Here is a 23,064-nt window from a genome sequence, read left to right on the forward strand (position 1 = left end):
ATGTTCTTTAATTCCAAATACCTAATAATAAAGAAGTCTATATGAGTCTTAGAAAGATGACATATTTCATATTATTTATTTAAAGTGTTATGTGACGACACGTACCTAATTATAAGTACTTGCATTATATAATTATATTTCCAAATCCACTACTGTACACCAATTACAACTAGAAGAATCCCACGGAACAAGTAAATGCATTCTTGTGTAATTAGACAATAATTAATATCATTTGTCAAATACTATTGCTTGTCCCGAGGTTAACTAAAATAATATGTAATATTTAATACTGTATTTCTTAATTGATTTGACGTCAGTAACGTGTACAGTGAAATGTAATCAACACTGTATAAATATACAATACAAAATTGTAAATACATCATTCAGTGACAGTCCATTATTTGGAGATCACGATTGGTCATCCATAATACTCAAGTTCTGATTATATATAAAATAATTTTGTGTTTGTGTCATTTTCTCTTAAAAATAAAATTTAAATAATATTAATGTTATAGTTATAATTCCATAACAAAAGCTTAATTAGTTAAATAAAAACTGGCTATGGTAGTTTATAAATCAATGAAAGTGTTGAGATCTAAACTCTGTTATAGCGGTTCCCGACTATGCCCGATAACCGGTGTGGTTCAGAATATCGCTAAGGCGAGATGAATCAAGATACAAATACAAGTATTGGCAAGCCATTTGGTGCTCAGATTTTTATATATGATTTTAAATCAAATATTTGAGTACTCTGATAGTTTTTTTAAAGGTTTTTGGTAAAATTTTAAGGATTCATTTAAAATTACTTGTACAGTTTAGGAGACATTTATGAAAGACTGGATAATTATGGTAGTTCATGGGGGTTTTTTTTAAATATATGTTTTTAATGTGTTTTTCTATGATTTACTTTGATGTGTGGCATTTTTAGTCTGGCCGAAAATTCAGTTGCGATAAAGATAAAAGTAATTTTTTTTTTTTTTAAATAAATATTGTTTAACAAATTGCAACGAATATACCTGAAGCTTGAAGTCACGGTCAGCTCAGGTATCGGGCCATTGTCTGAAAGGACCCACGGGGTCGAGCCAGACGGATGGAAATTTCCATGCCAGGGGTCGACCTGGCAACTATCTTCCCCTTCCTCTAAGCGTTTTTATGGCCCTCAGCCCAGAGACGATCCTCGGGCCCGATTGAAAAAAGTCGGCGTCCGGAGCCCCTTGCGGCTGGACGTGTTGCTTCGTGAGCTCCCCGGTTTAAAACCGGGGAGGTAAAGTTCAAATAAAACCAAATTGTTGTTGTTGTTCAAACTAAACTAAACTAAGTTGTCAAGTGTAAGTGAATGTTGTGAAGTGACGACGGGGCGGTGCATCATTGTGGCTGATTGCCGGCCTCTTGCGGACCGTCAGGAGGACGCTCCGCAGCGCATCACGTTGGTGACCTGGGGCGAGTCATCCGGTATTTCCTCTTCGATACGCGGATTACGCCCAGCGCCTCGACGTGATCGCCGCTCTTCTCTCTCCCGCCGGCCGCCTCATCAGCACCAGGGATGCCACACCGCCCCCCCCCCCCCCCCGTGTTGGGCAACTTTCGCGGCCTCGCACACGGCCCCTTGCGCCCCCCTTCCGCGGGCCTGTCTCCAGGAAACCTTGCCGCGTCGTCCTGCCGACGCCGCCCCGCGAGTGTTAGTGTCGTCGATGTGACATTAAGTGGTTTAGATATAAGGTAATTTTTAAGCGTTAATTAAGTTAGTTATAATTATGTTTAGTGTAGGTTAAGTTACATATAAAGGACATTTATCGAGTGTTTAGTTTTAAGGTTATACTGGTGGGTTTTTTTTTGTTGTGTTTTAATAATAAATCGATGAAAATAGAAGTGTCACAGAGTTTCAATTAATCCTGGCCTACTTGACCCCTGCCTCCAGCACCCTTTTCTCCGTTTTTCCTTCATAAAAATCTCACTGCTGCTGAGGCGGGTGTGTCAACTTTTTATTAAAAAAATATATATTTGTGTTTTTATTATTTACAAAAATACTTCAATATAATACTATTTCTGTGAGCGTAAGCGGCTCATAATAACATATATTGTACTCATTTCATATTAATATTTTTTTATAAACTATAATTGATAAAATAATGGAGTGTTCAGTGTTACGAAAATATCAGACTACTTAGGGTCTGACTTCAATTAATACAGATTTTAATGTATTATCCACTTACTAGAGTCAGTTTCCATGTTTCGAGAGAAATTCAAATAATCTTCTTTAACGTAAGAAATATCTATGTCATTACGCATTGGCATCTTGCTGGACAATCCCCAGTACTGATCTCCAGTACTAGTCCTCGGCACTGTATCCTCGCTTATGATCTCTTCCTTAGTATGATCAGTTCCCGGTTCATTTTTGATGATGGGAACTTCCAGGTAAACAACCTCCCCCTTTGTACCGTAATGCAAAATTTCCCAATCACTAATGCCTATATGAGACTGTTCCACTCATGATAGTATTCTATTCCACAACTCTCGTTTCAGGCTTTATCCACGATGCGGCGGCTTCCATTTGTTTTCAAAATTTAAATTCTTGATAATTCCTGTAAAAACTCATTTCGCTCAAAGGCCGTAGACCAATATTTTACCGCATATGAATTACCTTTGGTTTGATTTTGTTTATAATTTTGACATTTTATTTTATTAGAATATCATTCGGTAGATTTTCAATTATTAAATGCTTATTCAGTTACGCTTAAAACTTCTTCATGGGCGGGAATACTGTAGCCAGAATATTAACAAAGAGTAAACGCTCAATTCAATAATATATACTGACACGTCACAAGACCATCACTCGCCAGAAAACATAGACATGTGATGTTAATTCTTTGTAATTTCTAGTCACTAGAGGGTGCCTACACATCAAACCAAAGAATAAATACTTACCTAAGTTTAGACTAGAGTCTAGTGACTAGCTGTAGTCTAAACTTAGGTAAGTACCGTTAAAGCCGTTATATACAGCAAATATTTTTGGGAATTCAGATAAAACTATGATTCCTCTTACATGCGAAATCCTATTTTTTTTAAATATCTAGCATTACCGCTACTATTATAAATACTTTCAAAAACAAAAATAATAACTTCACAGCTCTTATCTACCTTTTGAAAAATCAAATCAAGTAAAAAGGAGAATGCGTCTTATCCAGGAAGTATTGTCGAGGCCAGGTGTGTCTGGGGTTAGATTAGGATAGGTAAGTGAGAATGTAACGAGCTTTACGAACCTACATTTATTTTATCAATATATAACTAGACAGTAAACATTCGTAGCTTAAACGAAAATGGAATACGATCATTGAAACAAGTGCAATTGTTATTGATTTTTCTTTGGTAAAGGACTGCTGTTTTTTTAAAAAAACAGATGCTTGAAGGTCATAAATTTTCATCTCATTAAAAACCTGTCCGGTGAAAATTGCTGCTTTTTTTAAATGCATTTATACTAAAATGTAGAAAAAAAAACACGGCTTCAATAATTTAATAGGTTTGGAGCGAGATTTGAACAAGTTTTATCGGAGTGATATTTCCACGAAAATTTATGTCACTCTGTATCGCGTACAATTTGTTGAACAAAACAATAAAAACATTCTCCCTACTTTCGTTTGTCTCTGGAGATAGAATTTTATGATTAACGTTTTCTTCTTCTTGGGTTACAATCTTTGTGATGCTTGGTTTGCTTCTTTCATGGTCAGTCTTCATCCATAATCCGTATCCTATATTTGGCGTATCCGCTACAACGCATATCAGAGATAATTTGTTTCAAATAGGTTAAGCGGGGTTGTCCTCTGTAGTTTATACCTTCCGCAATTGTAAAAAGCAGGCTTTTTATTATGGCCTATCCATTTAGCTCACTGTTGTGTTACTTTATTTAGTAAGCAATTTCTCATAACTCTGTTTTTCAACATTTTAACTTTGTTCATTCTTCGTTCGTTTTCCAATTACATTAGTTTCTTGATGTGAATGAATGTGTGTTTTTTCAAATGTGATTTATGAGCGCTTTTGTATTGACAATGTGCACACGAGAATGGCTTCTCACCAGTATGAGTCATCATGTGTAATTTTAAACTCCCCTTACGAGAACACTTAAATTTACACTCTGAGCACGAAAATGGTTTTTCACCAGTGTGTATTAAAATGTGAAGTTTTAAATTCGATTCATGCAAGCATTTAAATTCACAATCTTGGCATGAAAATGGTGCCTTCCCAGTATGTGTTAACATGTGTTTCTTTAGATTAGATTTCTGTGTACACGAAAATTCGCACTCAGCGCATGAGAATGGCATCTCCCCGGTGTGTGTAAACATGTGTGTTTTTAAAATCTCTTTATAAAAGGTTTTAAATGGACACTCTGAGCAAGAGAATGGTTTCGTACCGGTATGAGTAAACATATGTCGATTTAAACTTGATTTTTTCTTACATGTATAATCACACTCGGGACATGAAATTGGCTTCTCCTCAGTATGAATCATCATATGTAATTTTAAATGCGCCTTACGGGAACATTCAAAATTACATGTGGCGCATGAAAATGGTTTCGTCCCAGAATGGATAAACATGTGTTGTTTTAAACTTGTTTTTTTCCTGCATTTAAATTTACACTCTGGACATGAGACCGACTTCTCTTTGTGAGTTAACATGTGTGAAGTCAAACTCCGTTTCCACGAACATTTATACTCACATTCGGGACATGAAAATGGTTTCACCCCAGAATGAGTTAAGAGATGTTGGTTTAAATTCGATCTTTTCGAAAATTTCAAATGACACTCTGTGCATGAAAATGGTTTCTCCCCAGTGTGAGTGAACATATGTGATTTCAGGCTCGATTTATCAGCGAACTTGTTTTGGCAATTTGCGCATGAGAAACGTTTCTCCCGTTTCTCATGTGTGTCACGAGTGTGAGTTAACATGTGAATTTTCAAACTCGATTTTTGTGCGAATTTAAATTGACACTCGCTACATGAGAAAGGTTTCTCTCCAGTATGAGTGTACATATGTTTTTTTAAATCATGCCTAAAATAGCACTTATATTGGCAGTCCGGACATGAAAATGGTTTTTTACCACTGTGAGTTATCATATGTCTCATTAAAATATGTTTTTCTGAACATTTATACTGACATACTGAGCATGGGAAAGGTTTTTCACCAGTATGTTTTAACATATGTGATGTTAAGTGTCCTTTTTGTAAGCATTTATATTCACATACTGAACAGGAGTACTTCAGTTTCCTGATTTGGTTAGATAATGGTTTATCTATGTTAACTGAATATTCTGGCCTTGCTCTGCTGTTGTGCATTTCTAAAAACAAATGGAATATATTAACTAGCAGAGATAATAGAACGCCACACCAATCTGTCTTTTGCAAACAATCTTTATCAAAGTATACCCGCACGTGGAAGGTAATAAATTAATGCAATATGGATATTCGATAATGGGCAGAATGGTAAACGTTATAAAATGTACGAAGTGATCGCTAGAGCCAACCAAATACCAGGTCGTAAGCTCTGGAAAGCTCAAACTTCTATCTTCTTTCATATAAAAGAACAATAGAAGTTGAGACACTTATAATCTGGTATAATTTTTATTTATTAAAGCTAATATTATTAAAAATGTTATAAACAAGTTTTCTAAAAGTGCGATTACATAGAAAATATTGTGTTCATACCATGTGAAGAAGTTTTTATTAAATATATTTAATTGATAAAATAATGACGAACAAGTACTTTATTCATATCGCGAATTTCCCCGGCAACTGTGGATCTAACAGATTATTAAGGAATGCAGTGTTACTTACCAGAATCGGCTTCCATATGGTTAGAGGAACCCAAACATTCTTCTTTAATGTTAGAATAAGATATATCTATGTCAGTATGTATTGACATCTTACTGGACTCCGGCTGGGAACAGTACTGGAGTCCAGTACTGGTCCCCGGTGCTGGATCCTCGGTAACGGTATCTTGCTTAGTATGATAAATCCCCGGTTCATGTTTAAATATGGGAATTTCTGGATAAATAACCTCGTCCTTTTCAGGGTAATGATATATTTCTCCGTCGCTATTGCTTATGGCAGCCTCTGGTTCACTCTTGATTGAATCCAATTCTGAAACTCCCGGCTCAGTCTTAATGCATTTTGAAGCAAGCTCCATCTGTTTTTTAAACTACAACTTCAATCAATTATATTATTTACTATTGGATTATTTCTGTAACACTATGCTTTAGGGCCCTACAATATTTTATTGCCTATCTTTGATTATAATTTTGACAGATAATTATATTAGTGTGTCACGCGATAGATTTCCAATGACTGAAGGATTTTTCAGTTACGCTCAGAACTTATTCATGAGCCGGAATTCGCTAGTCTGAATAGTAAAACAATTAAAGAAAGCTTTATTCATCCTGACAACGAGATATATGTAACTGCGCCACACGTCCCGGGAGAGTTATAATGGCGTCACTTTCCAAAATACATAGACAAAGGACGTAGACAGGTAATTTCAAAACTTTTGTTATATAGGTACCTTCAAAGATTATATACTAGTAAAGATTGATATCTTTGTCAAATTAGTATGGTAAAAGATTATACGTGTTGAAAAAAATCAAGAAAATTAAATATTCTCACTATTCACACTAAAAAATAACCTACGCAGAAAAATCAGCTGATCGATGCACTCAACAGCCTTATAGAGACAAAAAGGAAGAAGAAGCTCAAATGTCAAAATCAAAATAACCTAAAAATGCCATCGACATGAAACTCTGTAAAATGCGTTTCGTCATTTTCCCGCCTTTTCAGGAAAATGGCAAAATACGTATTTTACAGTTTTATGTTGATGACATATTTAGGCTATATTGATTTTGACATTATTCAATGAAATTGAAAAATGAAAAAATCATTTAGCTGGTAAAAAGGTTTATTATATCCATACTTTGACTGAACCGGAAGGTGAACCAATTACATACTCGAGTTGTTAGAACTCTTAGTTCTCTTAAACCTATAACCTTCTGGATCAAATCAAAGAAAATTACAATATTACAGGAATATATAAAATTATTATTGTACTTAAAATTACACACACAAAGGGCACTTGTCCACTACCCAGAATTTTACCCTCCGGCAGTCAGGTTTTGAAAAGTGAAAGCGACTACGACAGTGTAGCGTGATCGAATTTACGCGCAACGTGTTCACGCACCTATCAAGAGCTCCGATCCGAAGAAAGATGGAGTAAAGCACAAGCCAATCCAAGCCAATCGTCGTTTAAAAACGCTAACTGACGTGCCGGACGGTAAAATGCCGTGTAGTGGACAAACGCCCTAAGGGCGCTTGTGCACTACACGGAATTTTACTGTTTGGCAGTCCGGTTATTGCAAATAAAAATGATTTCAACGGTTTAGCTTTAGTGATCGAGTTCATGCTAACCATGATCGTGCACCGATTGAGCGCACCGATCCGGAGAAAGACGGACAAGTGCACAAGCCAATCATCCGTTTTTTCATGCTAACCTGACTGCCGGACAGTAAAATTCAGTGTAGTGCTCAAATGCTCAAACTAGGCCCCAAAAAGCCTTCTTGTTTACAACTAATGTGCATTACTTTAAACGAAAGTGCTTAAGGCATTACCAAATATTGTATTTATGTTTCATATCAATAAAGAAATATTGTTAAATACATATATCGAATTGTAAAGTCACCAGGAATACTGAAGAGTTTTCTTGGACCTATATATTATAGAAATGTACTTTTAGATATAAATAAATAAGATCGGCCTCATTTGAACAATTTTAGAATAACACAGTGGTACCCTGATCACACAATAGCTATAGGCTTAAGGCCAAATAAAATAAATTTCTTTGTAGTTAGAACAAACACTTCAGATCTGCATGTTTAGCACCACTTTCAAAAAAAGAAAATTATTGAGGTTGCTTGTAAGGTGTGTAAAGCCCTTTTATCCTAATAGTTAATGTGTGATCGAAAAACATTGCAATTCGATAAATCCATTTCGTAAATTGAAATTTACATGAGGACTCATTTCATAAAATATAACAATTATGTACAAGTTTTTACTGATCTATCATTATTATGATATATCATAATAATAATATATAATTTTATATTCTTTTGTTTTTAAATTGGTAAATAATATGTCATTAATGCCGGGTTTCAGCCTAATTAAGTATAGTTATTTTTCAATGGTTACTGGAGAAGGCAAAGCAGAGTTTAGCCAGTAACCTGTAGCCCTTAGGTCCTTCTGTATATAAAGCGATAGCAAGAGCTTTATCTTTTCAGGTATATCATCTACCTTTTATGGCGATGCGATTGTTTGATCTGACATTAAATAAATCTATAAGGAATCAGATTTAACAACGAAAGGTATTATACTAATACTTTCCCCTCTTAATATCTACGAGCAGCAATGTGCCATTGTTCAAATGTTGTCGATTTCTTTTGAACATATCGAAGTTGCTTCTTCGTCTTCATCGCCCATGTTCAGCTTTTGATTCCTTGGAGTCAGATTAGAAACTCTCGATTCTCCAATAAAATTGACAAAACGGGTGGCTGTACTCCTAAAATAAATTATATTGCATCAAATGTAAAGTAGTAAAATATTTTAACATAGAATTCCACAGAAACGTGTATAATATTAAAAGGTGTGTATGAGAACGAATGAATAAGAAATTTGATAATTACATTAATGGGAAGATACATACCACATGGTTCAGTAGCTAATAAAAAGGGTCTGCTAGCTGCTGATTCCATTGGATAGCTCTGCTAGTACTCGGTAACACGGAATAAAGAGCTGAAAAATTTAACTTAATTAATACCAAGACATAATATATTGATTTTAAAATATTATTGAAGTAAAATAAATGATTTCACAAAAGAAAAAGATACATACACCGGGGTTCAAGAGTAAACAAAGAGGCTCTGCTAGCTGCTCATAATAATTAGAGAGCTCCGCTAGCACTAGATAACTCGGAACGGAGAGCTGTAAGAATATAATTAAATTAATATTGGGTATGTAATAGAGCCACAAGAATCTATATACATGTATATGAGAAATAAAACCTCGATAAAATGGACTAATTGGAGAGAATGGGTTAGAAAATAGGTTTAAAATAAACATTTTTTTCTTGTTCAAAATATGAACACTGTATTTAGATATAAATAAACAATGCAAAACTAAAAAAAAAATATTGTCTTCGAACACTCGTCGTGAAGTGATGTTGCTGTTTGATATCGATACGCTTTCAGTAATCCAGCTTTGAAATGTTTTGTTTGCACTCTTTCAAAAAACAAAAATTTTTTTCAATCAGCCCTCTAAATTTACGAAAATGCATACAATATAGTAGAACTTCGTTATCTGACGAGTAGTTGATAAATGTTATTAGATCATCGAGATGCGATCTTAACACTGAAAACTTAATTTTTTGCAGTGTTGTTTCTTCTTTGCTATCTTCGCTTTTATCCTCTCTTCTAAGGTTCCCTTTTTCTGCTATTTCACTTTCAATCATGATACAAGGAGAAGTACTTCTTGATGACTGCAACTACCCATTGTAAAACATCCTCCTCACCACTTCGGCATTGTTATGTATTGTCCTATAGAAATCAGGATATTCAAACCCTTCTAAATCTGTCATTGTATATATATATATTGCGTGTAACATAGTACAAAAAAATAGCTAATAAAATAAGCATAATAAACATCAACAGATAATTAACTTACGTCGTATTTCGTTGCTAAAGAATACTCGTTTAGCAGAGGCAGGTTGAGGAAAGATCCAATTAGTGATAAATTTAAATCTAGCGCACTGATATTAAATAACATCCCTTTGTTCGTTCGTTCACAGGGAAAATGTATATCTCAAACATCAATTCTTGATTTGGATTCTCGAAACAAATTCGATTCTCGAAACTCAAAAACAAAAACGAAGATTCGTTTTGTTATATAATGCCTGATTGAAATCTTATCCATACACCCTGAAATAAAAAAGAAATTTGTAAAAACCATTACAATTAAAATATAATAACATAAATATGTAATATTTTGAATAATTTTAAAATTAACCGGAGAAAACAAGTGCGTAGTAAAATGGCCGTCTAAATTCGGTTGAATTCAAGATTAAATATACGAAGTTCTGAGTTACATACAAACTATAAATAATAATTTTAAAAAAACATTAGTTTAACGTTACACAACATAATGAAAGTGATAATGCAGAAATGATAAAGAAAATGATATCAGCAAATAATTTAAACTTACGTTTCTTGCACAATATATGTTTGGCAGTGAAACATTGATTCCTTTTGGATTGATATAGAATGCCTAGTTGAAATCTTACACCTGAAACAAAACAGAGATGATATAAACTAATAATATTTGTATAAACCATTTTATTTCAAATGATTCCAAAAAAAATACCCGTGATAATGGAATGGTCCGCAAGCCAACGGGAAAACGGCCATCTTGGTGAAGTTTTGTTTACCTACTGAAATCATATGTTTTGATGGTTGGGGAGGGGGTAAACCACAGTTGAAATGATAGAAGGTATTTTTAAACTCGTATTGTTCTGCGCATGACGTCATAATTTAGCCCATTCAGATCCTCGGATACGTCATTCGGTAAATAGCTACTGCGCAAGGTCTATCGAAAAATTTATTTTTTTCCCCTTCATACCCTTCTTACCGCAGGAATCAAAGATGGCCGCGAGATATCACAGGCTGGGTACCTTCTATGCATTTAGGCAAGCACTATGACTGTAGGTATGACACGGAAAATATTTTCGGGCTTGCACATTGAGGACAATTATGATTTCTTGTGCATGTGAAATTGTATTTCTGTCAGTGGATGCATAGTATAGAAAATCAAAAGGCTTCCCGACTTAATTGACCACATCCGGTATTGAAATGTTTGTGAGTAATTAAGGGATAATAAAATAATAGTTATGGTATATATTATACTTGTATAAATTTATGGCATGTTGTGAATTATAACCTTGACACGTAAAAATTTATCTTTTTGAAGAATATCACAATTTTACACAACTTACTTTTCGCGGGAACAATATTGGTTTAGTTTACATTATTTTCCTTGTTTTTCTTGAGTATTTTTGTAATATTGTAATGTAAGAAATAAATGATCATTTCATTTTAATAAATATCGATGTGCAACTTATTGGAAAAAAATTAAACAAATAAAAAAAAATTCACAACCCTGAAGAAATCCCTAATATACTGTCCAAAATGTATTTGATACTTTGATTAATCATTACGTCAGATCTGTCAGATCCGGTTTTTTCGCTTGAGAACCGAAAGCCAATACTGGATTTCGGTAGCCAAAGGGTTAAGTTTTTTGTGTTTGAACTTTTTTCATTCTTCATTCGTTTTGTAGTTATATTGTTTTCTTAATGTGAATTAATTTGTGTTTTTTCAAATGTGATTTATGACCTCTTTTGTATTGACAGTGTGCACACGAGATTGGATTTTCACCAGTTTGATTTATCATGTGTAATTCAAGCTCACCTTACGAGAACATTTAAATTTACAATCTGGGCACGAAAGTTGTTTTACATGGTAGATTTAAAATGTGAAATTTTGAATTCGAGTCATGCATGCATACATTTGATTTCACACCCTGGAGTTAAAATGTTGCCTTCCCAGTATGTGTTAACATGTGTTTCTTTAGTTTGGATGCCTGTGTACATGAAAATCGCAATCAGTGCATGAGATTCTTCAGATGATTCTTCAGAGATGCTTCACCCCGGTGTGCAAAAACGTGTTTTTTTTTAAATAAAAATAATAAAAACTTTTATAAAGTGACTTTAAAGTAATGGCCACTCTGGCATGAAAATGGTTTCGTACCAGTATAAGTAAACATTTGTTGATTTAAATTTTATTTTTCATTACAAGTAAAATAACACTCAGGACATGAAATTGACTTCACTTCAGTGTATGATATCGTGTAAAATTTTAAATGCGCCTTACAAGAACATTCAAAATTACACAAATCTCCAGTCTTTAGCCTCATCGGATCAATAAGGAAGGTTGGAAAGCCCTTATCAGGGCTTGTGATGTTGACTTGATAGTATGTAGGCTCTGTTTATTTCGGCTCCTGTTACCCGTACCTCAGCCGGGTATCTAGTAGGCCGAAGCGAAAACAAAGGCTTCTTGTTAGGGCCACTATATACTGTTCAAGCTTCAGCCGGACAAGTAGAGATGCGGGAGCATGCCTGCTCCTCACAACGCCAGGCCGGCTTCGGCAGACGCGTCGCGTTATCCCAGTACTGCGTGTGCGACTACGTGTTGTCGGTAACACCAGTAAACATGTTTTATATCAAAATCATCGATGTTTTTTTTAAATGGGTTGTCAACCATCGGTTTTACAAGCTCAGGTAATATTTCTGGAAAAAATTAAGATAAACTTTTGCTTACCGCCATCTGTGTTTCATGATGAATAAAGATACAATTATTATATGTTAATCAATATGTTAATCTTACCATGCTGTTTGTGTGAAAGCACTAAAATAAAGAATTGAATAAAGATACAGGAATATTTATTATTAAATTATTTTCCACACTTCGTCTTCTTTAAGCGAAAAGTTTTTTTTTTTATATTTACACACTGCCAGTGTTAGCCACCGATGGCCTACACAAGGCATTTCAATTGCGTCTCGTCGGCCACAAAGGCTGACACTTTGTACCTTATATTGACTTTATATGACAATATAAGGTGTAAATTGTCATCCTCCAATGGCCAACAAGACGAAATTCAAATGCCTTGTGTAGGCCAACGGTGGCTGACACTGGCAGTCAATGTGTTAAGAAGGGATGTTTATTTTGCGCAATCTCATACGCTACTAAGTAGTATTTTCTGATCTACATAACATTTTTTCATTACCTAATATTGTTTTTTTGTGTGATATTCCGTAAAACATGGGTATACACACAAGGCCACATCACACTCACGGCACATGTATCTCGTGTCCTTTCTTTGTTTTGTTCTATTTACAGTATGTCTGCAAACATGACACTTGCGCTGTGTTTTGCTTCCTTTTGCTTGGGTTGGAGGCACAGGAGAAATGAAATGTCTAGCTGTAAGTCGAGTGGGATTGTCAGACACTCGCCTTCTTCCGGATGATGGTCGTTTTGAATTGTACTTTTCCCCCAATTGTGCTACTAAAACGTGTTTTTCTGAACATTTATATAGACCTACTGAGCATGGTTTTTCACCAGTGTGTTTTGACATGTGTGATATTAAGTGTCCTTTTTGTGAGCATTTATATTCACATACTAAACATGAGTACTTTAGTTTTCTGATTTGGTTGGATAATGATTTATCAATGTTCACTGAATATTCTAGTCTTGTTCTGCTGTTCTGCGTTTCTGAAAACAAATGGAATATATTTTAAAATAACTAAATAACCATCACGCCGCTTCTCTGCAGGGGTAGGCGGAGAGAATAGAACGCCACACTAATCCATCTTCGCTTCTTCCACATTCATGCATCTCCCAATACATACCTGCCGATTATTCTTACCTACTACTGACCTTACCACTTTCAAGTATTTGAAATACTAGATTTAAATTATTTATTAGATTTATATTATCCACTGACACTTCGTGATGGAATTGCATTTTTAATATATTATTTGATTAAAACCAATATTTTTAGCTTTTCCACTTTTTTTATTTGACCAGCGACCGGGTTTCGTCGTTACCGACATCATGACTGACCAGTCTGATGATGTCGGTAACGACGAAACCCGGTCGCTGGTCAAATAAAAAAAGTGGAAAAGCTTAAAATATTGGTTTTAATCTAATAATATACCTATTAAATTATTTAAATATATTTAATTGACAAAATAATAACGAACAAGTACTTTGTTAATACAGTATCACGAATTTCCCCGCTAACTGTGAATCTAACTGAAATTATTAAGGAATACAGTGTTACTCACTAGGGTCGGCTTTCATATCGCAGGAGGAAGCCAAACATTCTTCTTTGATGTCAGGATAAAATAAATCTATGTCGGTGTGTATTGGCATTTTACTGGACTCCGGCTGGGAGCAGTAATGGAGTCCAGTACTGGTCCCCGGTACTGAATCCTCGGTTATGGTCTCTTCCTTAGCACGATCAGTTTCCGGCTCATGTTTGAAGATGGGAATTTCCGGGTAAATAGTCTCCTCCTTTTCAGGGTAATGCAATATTTTTCCATCGCTATTGCCTATAGCAGGCTCTGGTTCACTTTTGATTGTATCCAATTTTGCAACTCCCGGCTCAGTCTTAATGCGGACTGAAGCGAAATCCATCTATTTTTCAAACTACTATTCCAATCAGTTGTATAATTTACTTACTACTGGATAATTCCTGTACCTATAACTACTTATGTATATATACTTATATATACTTATATGTATATATACTTATGTATATATCCTGTACCTATAACTACTTATGCCTTAAAATATTTTATTGTCTATGGTTATTATCTATTACTATCTCTGATTATAATTTTGACTGTTGATTATGTTAATATGTCACGTAGATTTCTAATGATTGAAGTATTGTTCGCTTACGCTAAAAACTTAGTAGCCGAAAATTCAGTAGCCGAATTTTGCTAGTCCGAATAGTAAAACAATCAACATAACGATTTATAACTGCACCAACACGTCACGAGTCACTATCCAAAATACATAGACAAAAGACGTAGACAGGTGATGTACTTTTATTATGTACGTACCCTCTATGCTTTAACACGTTCACTGCGTTCAAAATATCGCTAACATTCACAAGATGCTGACAAAATAACAATTTTAAAAACTATATTAATTTACTTATAACCCTTATCCGCACCTAATGGTGCATTCTGCATGTCCGCCTCCGTAGTGTAATGGTCAGCACGCTCGGCTACCGTTCTGGAGGTCCCGGGTTCGATTCCCAAGGGGGTAAAATAAATATAAGTGATTTTTTCACTGTCATATTTATTCAATATTACCCTGGACTGGTACCTGAAGGGTTTCTTCTGAGAGCTTTTTTTTCTCCCTGCTCTTTTCAAACTACCGATGTGAGTGTTGCAGTTATTTCCACAAAAACCAACTAACTGCATTGTTGTTCGAATCGTTTTCCTACAGGACAGAGCATAAGTGATTTGTAAGAATTTCCGATGTTTCACCCGCCACAGATTTGAAGTCTTACAGCTTTAATTAGATTGTACTACAGACTTTACTTTACCTAAATTAGGATTAAAGTGGCGCACAAGTATTATAGTATTATATTGGTTCTGTTTGATCCATCCTGGTTTTTTTAATCCTGCTAAGAATACCATTCTTATTTAAAAGCAAACCCACTTTTGTTCATGAAAATTTGTTCATTAGAAAAATACAAAACAACATTTTTTTCATATTTATATTATTTATTCCCTTATTTTCTTTGTCAACATTCCTTTTCTTTTTGTTAATACATAAAAACTATGAAAAACTACGTGTTTTCTTGAATATATTATATATACTGCTATGTAAAAATTGGTACACGTGCCGTTTTGAGGACAAAAATAAACGGCCTGTATAGGCATGCCATAAGGCATCACCAGAACAATCGACAAATTGCATACGTGTCTACAATTTGTTGTTCTGGATTTCATAGTTTTCTGCATTATTCTTGCAGGCACAAAAGATCACTATCCTTTGCCAACTCTGAGTATGTAAGACTAAGTTGATACTCCGTCCTCCGTAGAGGCAAGCAGTTGTCGAGAAAGCGGCCAAATTATAGTCACATTCTGAACAAGAGAAGGGTTTCTCACCAGTGTGAGTGGACATGTGAATCTTAAAAGACCCTTTCTTTGAACATTTATAATCACATTCTAAACAAGAGAAGGATTTATCACCAATGTGAGTATGAATATTCAAATTCCCTTTCTGTGAACATTTATAGCACATTCTGAAGAAGAGAAGGGTTTCTCACCAGTGTGAGTGAACATGTGTTTCTTTAAAGACCCTTTCATTGAACATTTATAATCACACTCTGAACAAGAGAAGGGTTTCTCACCAGTGTGAATTACTATGTGCCTATTTAACATTCCTTTCTCCGAAGATTTGTAATCACACTCTGAACAAGAGAAGGGTTTCTCACCAGTGTGAATTACCATGTGCCTCTTTAACATTCTTTTCTCCGAACATTTGTAATCACACTCTGAACAAGAGAAGGGTTTCTCACCGGTGTGAATTGACATGTGTTTCTTTAAATACACTTTTATTGAACATTTATAATCACATTCTAAACAAGAGAAGGGTTTCTCACCAGTGTGAGTGGACATATGAATCTTCAAATACCATTTCTGTGAACATTTATAGTCACATTCTGAACAAGAAAAGGGTTTCTCGCCAGTGTGAATGGACATGTGCATCTTTAAAGACCCTTTCTTTGAACATTTATAAACACATTCTGAACAAGAGAACAGTTTTTACCAGTGTGAATGGACATGTGATTCTTTAAATCCCCTTTCCATGAACATTTATAATCACACTCTGAACAAGAGAAGGGTTTCTCACCAGTGTGAGCGGACATGTGTCTCTTTAAAATCCCTTTCAGAGAACATTTATAATCACATTCTGAACAAGAGAAGGGTTTCTCACCAGTGTGAATGGACATGTGCGTCTTTAAAGACCTTTTCCATGAACATTTATAATCACACTCTGAACAAGAGAAGGGTTTCTCACCAGTGTGAATGGACATGTGGCTCTTTAAATTTACTTTCTGTGAACATTTATAATCACACTCTGAACAAGAGAAGGGTTTTTCACCAGTGTGAATTGACATGTGCCTCATTAAATCCCCTTTCCGTGAACATTTATAATCACATTCTGAACAAGAAAAAGGTTTCTTCCCTGTATGAACTGACATATGATATCCTAGATTCTGTTTCATTGAGCACGATGATGTCATTTCTTCAACACCGTTAGAAAGTGAGTGCTCCAAATTCTCTGAACATGAAGATTTTTTATCACTTCTCGTTAAATCTGAAAACAAAAATAAATATTGCCCCAAATCTAAACTAAACAGCAACAAAAATACGGAATTTTTTTCTCTTCACCTCCATCACTATGGTGCTGTTCGCATCATTTGTAAGTGGATAGACTCCAATAATAAGGGGGCCGCGACCAGTATTGCATAGCGATAACTTAAACTATCAGTATTTTTTCCATTATTTCAAAAATAAAATAAAAACTCCCGATACACACACAGGCAGTCGCTCGAGGAAAAGGGGGCTTGTACATATGTATGTACAATATGTATTGCAGTGTACCTTATTGGACAAAATATATTTTTATGAAAGTGCATTACAAAAATTTTGTTGGAGTATCTAAAGGTTTCTGGTCATGAATGTATTTCCTTACAAAATATAATATGTGAGCCAACAGAATGATTTGAACCTCAGAAATGTAGGAATTCTTGTTTTTTTTGTAACATGGTTTGCCGAAATTCGATAAACAATAATTGGACTAGAATCGAGATTGAAAAGAGAAGACGCGTCACGTTTATCGGGTATTTTTCGTTACATAATTAATAAATTTGGCGAAGAGATTGTTTGGTACAAACGTTCAAATTGTAAAAAATAAATATTCGTTCACTTCAAGGTAGTGACTAACCGGATTTCTTATATTCAATAATCTTACACATTGCTCACCAATAGTAAACAATGGTGGCGGAGAAAAATTAAAATTAATCATAAATGTGGATTTTTGCTCGCCTAAGACACATAAAAGGGTTACCAGTTTTTTTTTAATAAATGGATTTAAATTCTTAGTCGACGTTCGAATAAAACGATATCATGTTTTTTTGTTTTACCTGATTATACAACAAAAACAATTTGGAACTCCAGCAATAAAATGCGCTATGTTCGGCATCTCTCTCTGAAACCGCGACATAATTGTGGAGATAATTTACTTCACATAACAAAATGTTACTTACTAGATTCAGCTTCCATTCTGCTTGAGTATTCCGCGCATTCTTGTTTTATATCAGGAAGATCAATATCTATCTCAGTTAGGAACATAATATCGCTAGATATTAATTTGTGATGTAGATCAGTAGCAGCCCCCGGTATAGCTGGCTCCTCGTTGAGGTGTTCCCCAGTATGGGGAGTGTCGTCACCACTTCCTGGTTCCTCCTTGATTATAGGAACATCCGGGTATGACAAGTCAACGTAACAATGTCGTAAAATATAGTATCCCTCGACGAGTGCCCCTTCTCCAGCAGAGAGAAGGAGAGTATCTTCTTCTGCATCTCCCGGTTCAGCCTTGATAGGAGCTAAAGTAGGCTCCATCTGTGTTTCAAACGACTCTAGTTTTGGCAGAAAAAAATCATGTCTCCTGCAAATAGAAAACACGAATGAAATTAAGAAAAGAACATGATGATAAACATATTAGCAGTAGTGAACATGTCACACAGATACACAAATAGTGCCTAGCCTACCTTGTAGTATAATTATTTTTATTTGGATGGCGACCTAACAAGGTCAAGCTTTAGTCCCTTATACGCTGTATCGCATTCACCATTCTACCCATGATCGACAGACAATTTTAGTGATGTAATTTCGAAAAGTTGTATGCATGTTGCAAGTGATCACACACAACGCTTTCTCACCTCAGTTGTCACGATTCATCTCCCCATTTTCTACATCTCTATACTTTGAAATGTTAGAACATTCACTGTTTCAATTTTGACAGCTACAACTATTGTCGTTAGTTGGGGGAAATCATTTAATTTTTCCAATAACTTTAACTGTCGTAACAAACCACTAGTTTCCTACAGTGAAATATATAATTATTACAGGTTTTATTCGTTCAATAAAAAATTATTAGGATAATTAACTGTAAGCGTGCGCACGTCGCGTCGCCACCGATGGGAATACGTAGACAATAATATTATTCATAGACAATATCGAATCATTGCGTTTCGAAGAGTAAGAGTACTTAACTTAACATTCTGGTCAACGTCTTTGGGTTATCACCTCCTTATCGTGTACCGAACCGTAATCGATAAGATAAAAGGTATGATCAGTTACGGTAGAAAAACTATCCTTAGTTTTTAGGTTTAATATTCAAACCATTAGAAGTGAGTAAGTAGCGAGATGATAAAGAGTATGAGGGAGAAAAAAAAATATTTACAGTTTACATTTGTATGCAGTTAATAATTGCAGACAGTGTTGTCGGAGCAGCGTCTTTTAAAGGTTGGGAAAAATGAAAGACGAATAAAGAACTTGCATATCGTTCAATTGAATTATGTAAATTTTTCATCTCGTCTTATTTTACAAAGAAGAAAAATACTAAAAATCAAAAAGGTAGATGCTTGAATCTCATCGATTTTCAGTCTCATTAAAATCCTATCCAATGAGTTTTCTTACTTCGGCGGATGTATTCGTTTCATTACAGAAATGACCCATGAAATAAGGATTGAACAGATTTTTAATGTGATTTAAAACATACTTGTGTGTTTTCTTTCCGTACTTATACTGTTTTACATTTAAATCAATTTCTCTGTGTGAGTGTCTAAAATGTGTTTTTTTTGTGATTTTTATATCCTTATTATCATCAATTTGTAATTTATACTTTTTTATGTTCAAGTACTTCTACCCTCTAATTGCAAACAGCTATTAAAGATGTCGAACGTTTTGACCAATATCACTAGTCTGTTTTTGGTTGGTTGAAAGATATTACTATTTAGCAACAAGCCCGTCAGTGTACTTATTTCTTTTCTGTACAAGAAGTTTAAATTAATAAATAAAATATTGGTCACCTTGAGGATGGGGTGGGAATTTTGTAACAAGGGGCTCGTGGGTGGGGATGAGGGTCGAAGGGGTGAGGAGGTGTATAATTTTGTTTTAACTATCCAGAATACATAATAATTAAATAATAAATAATACTTAATGAGCACATCAAATGACAAAATATAGAAATGACTTTTTTCAATAGTAGGTACATTACTGATTTAAGTATAATTATTTCTCTTAATTTAACTTGGGGCTTGCTGGCCCAAGTCAAATTTAACAAGGAGCTCGCGCGAGCCCCTCCGAGCCCCCTGCAGCCCACCGCTGCCTAGAGCAATATATTGAAATCACGACAAAAAGTGGGTGGCTGAAAAACAAATCTACTAGGGGCCAATGAGTTCGAAATGGTTGTAAAACTCTGGTGTATAAGGTAACCGTTACCGAGGCGTTTCGTTCTGATTCTTTATTAATACAATAGTCATTTAAGTTAATTATTAATATTTAAATTAATACCGATATCATTTAATCGTTTGCATATTTGAATATTTTATATTTTTATTACCATATATTATATAAATATCCCCCCAAAGGTCTTGGACTGTGGAAGTCGAAGAGGGGGGGCTTTTTTAATACTGGTTGTGTCCAGTATACGTATATAAATATCTTCTTCCTTGCTCCATCCCAATTTATCGTCTTTGTAGATTGTCGGAGTCAGCCCTCTTTGTCCTCAGGTTGTATCTAGGTCCTTCTATCATGGACAACGTCACCTAGGCCATGCCTTCGAATCATGTTATCTTTCTGCAGCATCCATGATTTTTTTGGTCTTCCTCTAGAAGTCTTTCAAGGAAGATCCATGGTGATTGCCTGGTTCACAATATGATCAGGTTCTCTGCGTCCTATGTGCCCATGTCTCAAATGCCATTCCTTTACCTTACTGTTGATATCTGTTACACCCTTGTCTGATGTACTTATGGATATATATATATATATATATATATATATATATATATATATATATATATATATATATATATATATATATATATATATATATATATATATATATATATATATATATATATATATATATATATATTATATATATATATATATATATATATATATATATATATATATATATATATATATATATATATATATATATATATATATATATTATCTTACATAACAAACTATGTAACAAATTATTATTTAAAACCCCTTTGTTTTGGCTTTTTTTGCGCTACGATGATGAATTGCACAAAGCTTAATTTATCATTAAAAGTTTTATCTTTACTACGCAGGGTGACACCAACTAATCTCCAAACTTCTGTACATATTACATATTGATTCGTCCGATGAATACGGGTGCATTTGATTGCGCAATGCATCTGTTATCTAACGTTTGACGCGTTTAAAAAATAAATAATCATTTTAAAAAACTCATTTTTTTGTCAGTAAAATCCAATAAAAAAACAGTTAAAAAAAACAAAAGACATCACGCCGAAAGAAAAAAGAACATGTATTTTTCAAATCCGGCTGTCAAAAAATCGTACAATTTGAAATAAGTAAGTAGGTAGGTATAGGAAATATGATTTAATTCAAAATTATGATTATTATGGTATGATACATATATATATATATATATATATATATATATATATATATATATATATATATATATATATATATATATATATATATATATATATATATATATATATATATATATATATATATATATATATATATATATATATATATATATATATATATATATATATATATATATATATATATATATATATATATATATATATAAGTACATCAAGATATTTTTATACATACTTACATTTAGAAAGGAATGTAAAGCTGAACTAGGGATAATTAAGAGATTAAGAAATGTTCTTTAAAGTGGTATGGACATGTGGAGTGAATGGGTAACGAGAGAATTACTAAGTATTATATTTGGCAAATGTGAACGAGAGAACCGAACTGACTGGCGAAAAAGACTTGGCACGACCAGATCAATCAGAACCTAAAATGTGGTGGTGTCGAAAGTCTACGTTATCGGAGGGCATGTATGACTAGATGTATGGGTGTGAAGGAAGCTAGGAGTATGTCAGGACAGAAGAGTGTGGCGTTCTGTAAGGAGTGTTAGTATGTTGCTGACAGTGGTGACAACTACATCCCGCAAACCGTGTGGTCATTCTAGATTAGACTCTCCTTAAGGCCCAGTATTCGTCAAGTCGCAACTTAATTTTCTCTAAATCCAGGTAACATTTTGCGTAATTGTTTTTTTTTCTTAAAACACAGTTTTTGCATAAAAAAATAAGTTTTTCTTCGAAATAATTATATGGTTTTGAAAAGAAAAGAGTTATTGAAAGGTAAGGAGATAAAAAGAAAATTATAAAAAAATTCTACATATCTTCTAAAAAATCAAAAAATATCCAATATACATTTTTTTTAATCGGGCCTGAACAGACATGTGACCTCTCCGGTGGTCAACGGTGGAATGAATTCTGTGCTTGCAAATATCGCCTTTAAAGAAGTCACTCACCTAAGAGCTACTTTTAATTTATATTATGTATAGAATAAACTAAAGCCATAGAACTAGCAATATTTTACTGTTCTTACTTATCACGTTCCATCCTCTCTACCTACCCCATCGGGGAAATAGCGTGATGGTAGTATTAGAAGTAAAAAATAATAATAATAATAACAATAAAGATCGCTACGCGTTCGTATTGGTGGACTACTGAAAACAAACAGTTGTTCAACATGCAAGTTTGTCAAAACAAATCATTTTGACAGATCGATTGTAAGTGTTTAGAATTTGGACTCACTTGAAAAAATAGGTTGCTCATTACTGGTGAAGTGTATAAGTCAAAAGAACCGAGTCATTGGATCAGTGTTACTTGAATGATCCGATCCCTGAGACCCGATCAATTGAACGACAGATCTTTTCTGCTATTCTGTCATTCGTTATTTTCGTCAGCTAAAAACAAGAGTTTGTCGATAAAATCTCGTCTATAGAGGGGAGGGTTTTTTTTATCACCAACCCCACGATAAACTTATCATTAAATAGTAGTACAATTATTTTAAGCTGTGGTAAATTTGAGTAGTGGTAAAATGTAGAGTAGGTAAAATTTAAATACGGGTTATTGTTTTTTCTTTATGTATTTATTTCTCCGCATCCGTAGTGTAATGGTCAGCACGCTCGGCTGCCGTATAACAAATATGAGGGGACCATAGACATCAACAAATAGAGCCGCC

General features: G+C 34.2%; 1 protein-coding gene and 3 long non-coding RNA genes across 4 annotated transcripts; all 4 read right to left on the reverse strand.

Moving 5' to 3' along the window:
- Window positions 1-3,362: 3,362 nt before the first annotated feature.
- Window positions 3,363-6,411, reverse strand: LOC148311177 (uncharacterized). The gene is made up of 2 exons (XM_088257023.1): window positions 5,826-6,411; window positions 3,363-5,329 (listed from the first exon to the last, which is right to left on the reverse strand). Exons 1-2 carry the CDS (start codon window positions 6,175-6,177, stop codon window positions 3,972-3,974), a joined length of 1,710 nt encoding a protein of 569 aa, XP_088113149.1. The 5' UTR covers window positions 6,178-6,411; the 3' UTR covers window positions 3,363-3,971.
- Window positions 6,412-8,131: 1,720 nt separating this feature from the next.
- Window positions 8,132-10,511, reverse strand: LOC148311178 (uncharacterized). The gene is made up of 6 exons (XR_015837295.1): window positions 10,446-10,511; window positions 10,287-10,367; window positions 9,750-10,003; window positions 8,922-9,011; window positions 8,734-8,822; window positions 8,132-8,589 (listed from the first exon to the last, which is right to left on the reverse strand). It is a non-coding gene; the product is annotated as an uncharacterized LOC148311178 (long non-coding RNA).
- A 970-nt stretch (window positions 10,512-11,481) lies between these two features.
- LOC148311179 (uncharacterized) lies at window positions 11,482-14,692 on the reverse strand. Its single transcript, XR_015837294.1, has 3 exons — window positions 13,981-14,692; window positions 12,921-13,405; window positions 11,482-12,423 (listed from the first exon to the last, which is right to left on the reverse strand). It is a non-coding gene; the product is annotated as an uncharacterized LOC148311179 (long non-coding RNA).
- Window positions 14,693-15,465: 773 nt separating this feature from the next.
- Window positions 15,466-18,939, reverse strand: LOC148311180 (uncharacterized). The gene is made up of 3 exons (XR_015837293.1): window positions 18,495-18,939; window positions 17,991-18,391; window positions 15,466-17,038 (listed from the first exon to the last, which is right to left on the reverse strand). It is a non-coding gene; the product is annotated as an uncharacterized LOC148311180 (long non-coding RNA).
- Window positions 18,940-23,064: the final 4,125 nt, after the last annotated feature.

This window comes from Brachycentrus maculatus, unplaced genomic scaffold, assembly GCF_059751285.1.
Source record: "Brachycentrus maculatus isolate JH-2025_06_01 unplaced genomic scaffold, ASM5975128v1 h1tg000070l, whole genome shotgun sequence".
NCBI classification, from domain to species: domain Eukaryota; kingdom Metazoa; phylum Arthropoda; class Insecta; order Trichoptera; family Brachycentridae; genus Brachycentrus; species Brachycentrus maculatus.